Source organism: Pseudoliparis swirei, chromosome 1 (assembly GCF_029220125.1).
Source record: "Pseudoliparis swirei isolate HS2019 ecotype Mariana Trench chromosome 1, NWPU_hadal_v1, whole genome shotgun sequence".
Lineage (NCBI taxonomy): Eukaryota > Metazoa > Chordata > Actinopteri > Perciformes > Liparidae > Pseudoliparis > Pseudoliparis swirei.
This window is the reverse complement of record NC_079388.1, coordinates 15,224,054-15,235,463: the sequence shown is the minus strand read 5'-3', so window position 1 is coordinate 15,235,463 and position 11,410 is coordinate 15,224,054. Positions and strand designations below refer to the sequence as shown.

Sequence of the window (11,410 nt, the reverse complement as noted above, 5' to 3'; positions counted from 1 at the left end):
ATGTCAAGTCTTCGCTGGTTTTTCAGTTCAGCTCTCTGGAATGTGATGAGAAATACAATTAGAGTCTAATTCTACACTTTGAGAAACACATTAGACGATGAGACGTTATGAGAAAGGTTGTTTAAACAAGTACAAAAAAAGATGATTTGTGGTTTTTACTGAAGAAAAAGGCCCCGATTAAAGCCAGGGGAAAGAACACCTCTCCAAGCAGTTATTGTAAAGCTACACAGCACTTTTCTACATAAAGTCTCATCACTTACAAAAGCTCCCGAGAGGTGAAGTGCTTTTCATTAAAGGCTCATAAAACCTCCTGAAAGGTTGTGTAACTGAAAGAAAAACAATACAACTCGCACAGTGAAGTCAATCCATTGATTCGATGTAATTTGTCGAAATTGTGATATTGATCGTGAGTTCTACAGTACGCTATTGTTCAAATGCTGCGTCCCCGAGGACAGGAGGGCGGTCATAACCTAGCTTATGTTGTAAGAGTAAGAGTAGATTCCCAGCTGGACACGGGGAAGCTCGACTGGAGCCCTGCAGACCTCAAGATGACCCAGAGGCCCTGGGAACACTGGAATGTGTGGCTCTTTGACTTCAACATGAAACGATAGGGGCAAAAGAAGACAATCAACTTGCTTGTTTACCTTTTATTACAGTGAGGGCCTGTAGTGAAGGGGGCCCTGGATGAAAATAGAGTCTTAAACCTATAGTCAAATAACTGTTCAATCAAATACCAACTAATGTATGCATACCGGTTAGATACAATCATTACAGGACAGAAACTGTGGTCGGCTCCTGGGGTTCTGAGGGAAATATAATACAGGTGGGTTCATCCACATTGACAGGGGAGCTCAGTGGGTGCAGAGGGGGCCTACATCACATGATTGGTCTGGCGCAGTCTCAGCATTGGTGTACTTTAATGCTTTTTAAAAACTGATTTGCAATATTTTTTAGATAAATTGACAACATCTATAAGTTGGTAAAAACAGCATCATTTAAATTGTCTTTTTTCCCCCAGAGTATATATAAGATATAAGATCACTGATCATTAACATCCAACCAAAATTAAAGTATCACATGGGTATGTGGTACATGCAGGGACATAGTCCATCATCCATGCAAAGTGTCTATGTTTTTTATGATTTATTTCCCTAGAATCAAGCATGCAAACAAAAGAACAAAGAAGTCATCGCAGCCTCTTCTTTTTTCTGGTAATAAAATGAGCGGACACGCAGGTGAACACTGGGACCCACGTGCTTAACCACAGCCGCCCATAGTGTTGTTCAAACTACGGACAGAAACAGAACACACGAAACAGGAAAATAAATACACTAAACAAATAAATAACAAAATAAAAAGCAAAAAAGAAAATAACTCAAACATCTAAAATTATCAATAAAACAAGATTCATCACAAATAAAACAATGAAATACATATAATACAAATAGCTTCACACTTTGTTGGTGCTTTCTGCTCTGGTTACAAAGGGAAACACTGCCTCTCTGTGGATGCACGCAGAGCCACTGCACAGGGAGTCCTGCTGAGCAGGATCAATAAAGATGATGTCATCTTGTATTATTCGCCGATACCAATATTGAATATAGCTCCAATACTAGTTCAAATAGTTGGATCGGGTATCGGTGACAATGGGGCTGATCTATTCAACTGGAGTTTTAATTGCTGTTGAAGTTTTGACTAATTTGTGGCCGCATTAAAAAGTTTTTATTCCTGATGGCTTTGCTGCATTTTGTAGAAAAAAAGAAGAATTAAACATGTTTAATGAAATCTTAAGTAAAGAGGTAAAAATGAGACACCAAAGTATGGTTTACGATGTACTACACCTCATAGGCAAGTGGCCTCATCATTTCGAGTTATTTACCGTGGTGCTGATGTACAACTTATTATTTTACGAATAAAAACAATTCAATACGTTTATGTTTCCGTATTTATTTGTTAATTTTTGTTTTCACAAAGCTAAGAAAGCAAGCGGTGTCACGCCTGGGCTCACCTTTCACGTGTAAGATTGCTCCCAGTGTCTTTACCCAGTGAGTCGTACAGCGTGTTAAGTAAACACTGCCATCAGATCGGTACCGGCTATCACCTGGTGCACAAAGCCAAGGTCTCCATCGGTATCTGGGCTGAAGGAGTCTGAGTGGCTTATACTTTGTATTAATGTGTACCTCGTGAGGTATGTAAATACAACTATAATAAAACAGGAGGGGAAACTATACATTTCAACACAGGAAATCTATTCTTCTCCAAGAAAGAGCCACGAGATTGGTTCATAATGACAGAGCGGATATTGCATTTTAGTTCCCTCATAATTTTTGATTTAATCAAATAACCAAAAACAACTTTCAACACACATAACTGGGTTTTTAAGGCTCCCTGAAGCAACTGCCAACTTGGTAATAGTTTCTAATGCATGTATTTCCTTTTGTGAAATTACTGATGAGTTTATTTCAATAAGCTAATCAACAAATGTGTGTAATTTCCACACATACACACACACACACTGCCCAAGAAATACAACTCAAGGTGCAGCGATAAAGAAAAATGTTGAGTATAATGTGACATATGTTGACCTTAAAAAAATATGAACATATAATTAATCAATCAACAACAGATTAAAATGCAACATGGTAGAAAACTGATGGAGAATATTAGGGTAATAATAAAAAATGACATTGGCCTGAGACAGGAAGTGAAACTATTGAGGAAGTGGGTGTGGTAGCAGGAGGAAGTGTGTAAAGACGTGTAAGAGCGATAAACGGCCCAATAACGGGAGTTCAGCTCAGCAGATCTCGACAAGATGTCTATATTTAAACGTGTGAAGGAAAGTTGCCGGTGATGTGATGTAACGCATCGGAAACCGTTTCCGATTCAAAGCCACATGAGCATCAAGAACACACTCTGAGATACAACTACACTAAGATGTAATGTGTTGTACATGAGAGAGTTAACCGTAATGTTTAATTTGACTCCTGCTTCACAGATTACACCTGTTCTAGACTTACATATGTATACAGCAGATCTATAACGTGACCGTAATAACTGAAATATATCACTAATCATCAAAATTGATATGCAAATGTTTAATTTATGTCCAAACGACTCACTTATTCAGGTTATACGGTTTTTATTTGTCATTGTACAACTTACATTTAGATTGTAGTCTCTAAACTGATTGCTATATTATTGTATATTGCACGAAAGACTATCCTTAAATTCTGGATTTCTAAAGATACCTCTTCTACTGATGATTGGTACAAGGGGATTTTGGAAATTCTCAATGGATGTCAAGGGATTTGTCAAAATATGTAACCGGTCTTAGACGTGGTGGACCCCTCCGGGATGGATTTTGCCCTGCCAGATTAAAAACACTAGTACCGATGCTGACTTGATTTGATGATGTAACCTTAAAGATGTACTTATGTCAGACTGGTGACGTGCAAATGTGTTATTTGCTGTGGTTTTTCTAATTATTTAGTATTTATTTTTTGGTCTGTTTTTTGTTGTTCTTCACCCTTTTATTTCTCCTTTCCTTTTGTATTTTATCCTTAAAGTCCTGTCTTGTGAGTTTGTAAAATCAAAATAAATATACATAACTATAGGTTCTAGTCTCGATTTGCTTCATATAGGAAAGAAAACCAAAATAACTATATTATATAATGGAGGGTGGAGGATGAGTTCAGGAGTCTCACAGCCGGAGGAAAGAAGCTGTTTGGCTGGCTGGTGGTTCGGAAGCTGTACTTCTGTATCTCTTCCCAGAGGGCAGCAGGGTGACCAGCTTGTGTCTAGCTGGGTTTCGTCTTTTAATATCCCTTTTAGATATTCTCCGGCTCCTCCTCTCAACAATGTCTGATGCTCAGCAGACGGGTACAAATGATGTTTTTGGGCATTTTTAATCACCCGCTGTAGAGCCCACCTGCCCTTTCTTTTGCATTGGATGTCTCCCATGTTGAAGGATGGAGATGTGTGATTGTGATGTGGTACCCAGGAACTTAAAGACTGAAACAGTGCAGTTAATGATAATGTGAGTTAATGATATACGGACAAAACGGCTGTAGGATTCACCTCAAAATCTCTAAATGTAATGTTTTTTTAATTTACTTTTTTATTTTTTCAAGACAATTTGCTTCAGTCTACATTCTGCATGCAAGTGTTATTTCTTCATTGATGTAAACATGGGGTTTGTGTTTTCTCCTCATTCGTTTCTAAATAAATCAATATATGCATCTTTGATTTTACCGTCGCTGAGCAGTCCGTTTGCTCTCTGAGATCCACTGTGCCAGGTTGTTGATTTCCTCTCGATATGAATCATTGTTGTTTGTAAAGTTTGCAGGGGGCCGAGCACAAGGCCCTGGGGGGCTCCGCTGGTCAACACTAGAGTGGGCGGAGGTTTTCGCTGCCGATCCGAATTGCCTGGGGACTGTTTGTGAGGAAGTCTAATAACCAATTGCAGAGCGAGGTACTCTAACCCGGAGTGCCACAGTTATAGATCGGTTTCACGGGAGTGAGTGGGAGGAGGCCGAGCCGAGATCAACAACAGTTTGGTGTTGTTATTTTCCAGATGAGTGGAGAGCGGTAGAGACGGCATCCTCCGTGGATCTATTGGATCTGCATCCAAACTGGCGAGGGTCCAGGCTGGCTGGGATGTCGTTTTTTCTAAAGTGCTGGTACAACCAGTTTCTTACCGTACTTCCTCAGAATGTAGGTAGGGCCACTGCAGACTTCTTAGCAACAGGAACGATGGTGGCTGTGTTGAAAATATCAGTGATGGGGTTATCATTTAATATGGTTGCTGGACCCTTTGCACACTTAAAATGTTTTTTTTCTCCATATATGGTGAATATGTGTGATAGGTAATTCAATTTAACCCCGTAAAGTTTCTCAGATGAAATCCGGCCCATCCGAAGTCCTTTACAGTGAATCACAGTGAACGGTGTCTGGTACACTGTGACCTCCAGCACAGAAGAGAGCTGTTGATGATGGAAAACACTTTTTAGAAACGCAACTACATTTTTTTTTAAATCCCCAGTTCTCAGTCTGCATCTCAGTGAAATTAGTCAGAGTGAGAAGATCTTTCCCATCTGGGGAGCTTCCCCCTCCTCTTCATGTCATCCTTAAGTATACACACCCTCACAAATATGCAAACAATTGACCACATTCGGTTTCTCTTAAAGGTACAGTGTGTACAGGGGCTCTCGTAGTAGAAATGCAATATCGGGCCTACATATAAATATATATTAATAAGTATGTTTTAATGCAATGCATTGAGTTTTACAACCACCTTAAACTAAGGAGTGTTGTGTCTTTGTTGTCTTCATCTAACAACACGGGGTTTTCAAAGTGTTATAAATCAAGATTACATTAAAGCATTCGTAGATACGGTAAACGTCTAAACCTGTACTGTCACATGTTTTCATGCTCAACAGGTAAAACTGAGAAATGAGTAGAAAAAGGAGGGGGTGGGGTCATGTGCCAAACTAATTTGGCATGCTGTTTCGAGTCTTTATGCTAAACTAAGCCGACCGGTTAGTCGCTGTCGACTTTTACAGACAATTACAGTGTCAAACTGCTCTTTTAATACTAAATATCTTTGTAATATCCCATAATTACACTTTTCGTCAACATGTATTCTTGGACTTTACTTGTGTGTCTATTAAATAACACATTTACTTGTGTTGAGTTTATTCTTCTGTCCCCTTTTACCTTCATTTCAAAATATGCAAATGTAGTTTTATCAGGTCCGTGTTAACTCCTGAGTTGATTCATTGGCAAAGAATGTTCCAGGAATTCACACCCACATAGTATCTCTCTACCTCTCTCTACCTCTTAGAAATGTTCTGATTTAAATGCTATTCAAGGCCTCTTCTTTTACTTCGCATGCATCGTGAGACTCAGATTGGGTGAGTGGCGGATTGCTTCTGAGATTGAGGGATGTTTTTTATTTTTTATTTTGTCCTCTCAAATATAAATAATATCCATTTTCTCATAAACAAGCCACCAAACCAGTTATTTTGCTGCTCGAGCTCGAACATGTCGGTTATCTGACACCTCGACACGTCCGATGGGCTTCTTTCGGTATTTCCTCGTCTTTTTTTCTTCTACTTTTCTCTTTTTAAAGCACCTTCTTCCTCTTTATTCACCCGGTGTCTGGCAAGGTACAAGCACGTCTGGGCTTCCGGTATCTGTTTTCAAAATAAAACACCTTATGACGTTTAATGACCAAGCAATACCCACAACAGCAGTGTCATCATTATTGACACCGAGCTAAACGATGCATGTCAGATATGAGCAATAACATAGTTTAAATATTAGATATAAAGATTGTTTGAAAATGTATACAAACACCCCGAAACACTTTGATTTAGACTTTTTATGATTTTCAATATATTTCTATTTTCCAAACTTAAAATTAAATGTTGAATATTTAATCAATCTCACGTATTTATCCACCTTATTTGTTTGTTATGTATGTTACTAGCACACTAACAAATAAGCACTATAACAGTCTATTTTGTTATGGCTTTTTATAACACCTTTATTATACTATCTTCGTTTCCATTTTTAATAAGACATTTTATTTGTATACGTCCCACACACCAATGGGATGATGTCATTGTTTCATTGCAGGTCAAAATCCAAATTGTTTTGCATTTCTGTATCGTTCTCACACGTCACCCCTAAATATTTAATTTTTTTATGGCCCAAATCGTTAGACTTCCGGCTGTGTTTGAAGGTCGTCAGCTTGATGCAACTTTTTCACTTTCTGAACAACTCTGTTGAATATTTGTCTCGACCGGGCGGAGGAGGAGGAGGAGGAGAATGAGGAAGAAGAGGAGGTCATTTCCACCGCGGGGGCACTGGACGAAACAAGCAATCATTCCAAGGTGGGTACACAGTCCACACATTCGCTCACCTGTTGAAGTGACGCGCTGTAGATTGTATAAATTACCCCCGGTGTGTGTCGGGCTGTCTCGGGTTCAGTCCTGCAGCTTTTTACAGGAGCGTCCGCACGACTGACAGTTAATGAGCCGCGACTCTGTCCAGAGAACCCGGATGGAGCCCCTCTTTTGATGAGGGGGACAACCGACAGACTGCGGCATGTTAATAAGGATGGGACATAATCGAAGTTGAACTTTTACAAACCTTCCCCTCTACTCCCGTTTCACCTGTCATACCAGTTAGCCCACCAGAAAAACTTTACCTCAGCTTAGACTTTTATTTCTTCAACAGGTTGTGAGTGCAGATCTTTACATAATATCTTCGTCCATCACTATTTATGCAGGAATTCTCAGCTCTGAGCTCACTTGGCATCGATAAATAATTTAAATATGAATAATTGGATGTGCGTATCGATAAAGAGAGAATACTCCAAAGCGATGGAGCTGGTGATAGATTTTAATATACTCAAAATGTTGCTCAATGAAGCCGCTCATCACCATGGCGATACTCTTGAGATTTAATTCTGACAACAGGGTCAAACATTGATGATGTATTAGTTCTCAAATTACTCATTTCTGACCATCACTGCGAAGAAAACAGCCTAAAAATTTAAAAACCGACTAACCTGAGCTATCCATGAGGCGTCTGATTACCGGTGATCTCCAAGTGTTAACGCTAAAGTGTCTGTTTTAATATTTATATCTTTACAAAAACAGCAAAATGTCATTTTTATGGATGTCAACCCCTTGAAGCCTCTGCAGAGATCCCAGTGTGCCACTTTACCATCATGGCGACCATTGTGATGGAGAGCATCGGGCGAGTGTTCATCAGCCTGCAGCAGATCCGGGGGGTCCCGCGGATGCTGACCGAGGCGGCGCCCTCCATGCCCGGCACCGTGAGAGACACCGAGGTCCCCTACTACTTCAGGGAGCGCTACGTCTGCGCCGGCTACCGGCCGCTCAACCAGAACTGGCGCTACTACTTCCTGTCTTTATTCCAGCGACACAACGAGACCATCAACGTCTGGACTCACCTGCTGGCGTTCCTCGTCCTCCTGGTCAAATTCCGGCAACTCGGCGAGACCGTGGACTTCGCGGGCGACCCTCACTCGTGGCCGCTGCTGATCCTCCTCCTGTCCTCCCTGACCTACTCGGCGTTCAGCGCCGCGGCTCACCTGCTGGGCGGCAAGTCCGAGGTGTGGCACTACTTCTTCTTCTTCCTGGACTACGTCGGGGTGGCGCAGTACCAGTACGGCAGCGCCGTGGTTCACTTCTACTACGCCGTGGACGAGGGCCTGCACGGGCACGTGCGCGGCGTCTTCATGCCCGCCGCCGCCTTCCTCAGCTGCCTGTCGTGCCTGGGCTGCTGCTACGGTAAGTACCGCAACCACAGCCTCCCGACGTGGGTGCGTAAGGTGTGCCAGGTGGTGCCGTCGGCGCTCGCCTACACGTGGGACAGCAGCCCCGTGGTGAAAAGACTCGCGTCGTGGTCGGCGGGCGGCGGCGGCGACGACCCGGCCATCGTGTACCACTTCTACCAGGTCGGCTTCTTCCTCGGCTGCTCCTTCTTCTTCACCTTCCCCCTGCTGGAGCGCTGCTTCCCCGGCCGGTGCAATTTCGTGGGACAGAGCCATCAGATGTTCCACGTGTTTCTGTCTTGCTGCACCCTGTGTCAGATCCACGCGTCCCACCTGGACTACGCGGGCCGCAGGAAGCTGTACTCGCGGCTGCACGGCAGCGGCGAGGCGGCCGCGTTCGCGGGCCTGTACGCCGCCACGTTGGCCGCGTGCGCGCTCATCGCCGCCCTCATGCTGAGGAAGGCCAAGCGAGTGCTCGACGGCGACGCCAAGTCCAAGTAAAATATTAGATGTCGTGGAGGAGCTTTTTGCAAAAGCGTTAATGTGCCTTCTGGTTCCAGACTAAGTGCTTTGATGTAAAGGGAGATAATTGTACTGTTTACGCTGCTGGCTTGTTTTCGGATGGAGGCAGATGACAGAGGATTGTGGGAGTTTGTATTTTGGTACCAATTTGTTTTAGAATTTGTAAAATCATTCACAGTATCACGGATCAACAAAGGGAGGTGCTTTTTCTAAAAAAGTGTTATTAAATCTTGCATATTACACACCAGTATGTGATCATCTATATCAGGGGTGTCAAACTCAGCATCATGGCCGCCCTCTTAAAGGGCCGGAAACACTTTATAAACTCCTCAAATATATAGTTAAATAACTCTCTTTGCATTTGATTATTGTACATAAGAAATATTGAAATATTGTACATAAGAAAATGTCTCTAATATTACAACATAAATCCATTATTTCAAAATAAAAGCACAAGATATTTTTCTTCAATTTCTTTAAGAAAAGGTGATCACGTGTCTTTAAAGCCGCCAGGGGCCACATAAAGTGATGCGGCGGGCCGGAATCGGCCCACGGGCCTTGTGTTTAACACCTGTGATCTATATGATCACTGCTGTTTCTGATCATTATAGATGACATGCATTCTGATTCGCTCAATTATCTTTTTTTTTAAAGGTTTTTTATTTTTTATTTTATCTTACACTACTGGAATAATATTTGGAATACCAGCGGAAATGTGGAAATATATATTTTGATAGTCATTGACATTGAATAAGTGTTTTGTTATTCATGCTTTTGGCATACTTCTCCACAAAATATTGTACTTAAATGTGTTTATTGTAATTATAGAAGGAACTGAAAGGAATTTAAAAGAAATTTAACGTCACAGTTGAACTTCATACATTCAGAGAATGTGCCATCTTACAGTTTTTACTACGTATGGAGCCTGTTGTCACAGTTGTGCCTTAGGAGACAATTGTTTCCACATTTATCTAACATTTAGCCGAAAGTTGCTTCTGATTGTTACAGAAAATATCTTGAAGTAATGTTTCATACGCGCAGGTTAGAAATCTTTGATGAGAAGCTTTCATTGGCCCATTGAAACTCTTTCACACATCTTCCATTTTAAAGTACTTTTAGATAAATTCATTCACAGACTTTAGACTGTTTTTTAAAATAAAGCCAGATATTTTTTTACGAGAGATCTAATTTATAATAAAGTCTTAAAAATGCATACGTCTTTTCTTAGACATGAGTATTCATGTGTGGACAGTTTTGTATTGCGTATATATTCAGATGTCAACAATCACTGTGTTAATGGGAATCTTGGTTGTGTCCTTTGAGACCGACCATGAGGGAAAACTGAATGTAGATGTTACATGAAATGTAATAATGATAAAGGTACTGTTGAAATGTATGTCTTTGTGAGATAATAATGCGTACTACTGACCAAGATGTAAACACAGTGCGGTTTGAAACAATCTTTTCTTGCCACTGTGTAAAAAATTCTCAAGTCAAATGACTGAGAGGTTCCAGATGGATGAGAAGAAGCTTATCAGGAGAGCGTTGACCTTTGCACACTGTTCGAGGAGCAATATGTATACATGTTATCTTTCATTGTTATCTTTTAAAATCCAGTATAGTATGCACACAGCCGATTAGAATAGAGTGCCGATTGCCTAACTTTATTTTCACTGACTTAAAAGGCAGGAACAAAAGTTAAATCCCATTTATATGCTCTGAACCACGGGTCTACAACAATCTAAAGTTTCACAAAATATCTACATCCGTTTTTTCTTTTTCTTCATTTCTTTCCAGTCAAATTCACAGACATCCCGCTTCCCTAAATATGGCTTTGCCAAACAGCTGTTAACTCAATCAGGAGAGAAAAGTTAAAATTCAGAGACTAGACGGTTGACGGTTTGTTCTTATAAACATGCGATGAAGGACCAAGTCTGCACGGGGAGACTCGGAGTCGAAGGGCGTCTGAGCAGCAGCGAGATAAAGGATTTATTATTCATAAAGTAGCTACTGACTTCTTTTAGTTTCCAGGTAACTGAAGCTAAGCGTTAACAAAGCTATAGCTAGCTTCTAGCAAGCAATTCAACATCCACTAATCTTAATTATGTACTAATGTTGTTCAGGAAAACGTTTAGCGGACCTTTGAACTGCGTCGAAATAATAGTTGAGCTACATAACAATGTCGAGGGAGCAGCCGCCGTGGATACTGGAAATAAATCCAGGGTACGGCGGCCTTTTTAGCCGTAGGCGAGTTGGCTACGCAGAATTTCCCGATGTTCAAAACGTGTGTGGTTGAACGGCCGCCATTTTTATCCACACGTCCTCACAGCTTACAAAACATACCTGTTGAAGGCGTCGTAGCCTATGAATAAACCTGGTTGTGGTTAACTGTCGCCTGCTGTCATTCTTTTGTTTGTGTTTACGATTGTGCAGAAATAACCGCCAGAACCAGCTTGTCATTGAGAAAAGGAGGGGAAAGTGAGGTGTTTTTACATAGTCTTCATTATTTTTTTAGGAAACTGTTGGAAAATGTCTTCCTCAATTTAGTTATTAGATTTAAATTCCCATCAAGGGCTCAGA

General features: G+C 41.1%; 1 protein-coding gene across 1 annotated transcript; it reads left to right on the top strand.

Annotated features, from left to right (window-relative positions):
- Window positions 1-6,844: 6,844 nt before the first annotated feature.
- On the top strand, window positions 6,845-11,223 carry LOC130197336 (membrane progestin receptor alpha-B-like). The gene is made up of 2 exons (XM_056419983.1): window positions 6,845-6,896; window positions 7,704-11,223. The coding sequence occupies exon 2, from the start codon at window positions 7,739-7,741 to the stop codon at window positions 8,807-8,809; it is 1,071 nt and encodes a 356-aa protein (XP_056275958.1). The 5' UTR covers window positions 6,845-6,896; window positions 7,704-7,738; the 3' UTR covers window positions 8,810-11,223.
- The last annotated feature ends 187 nt before the right edge of the window (window positions 11,224-11,410 follow it).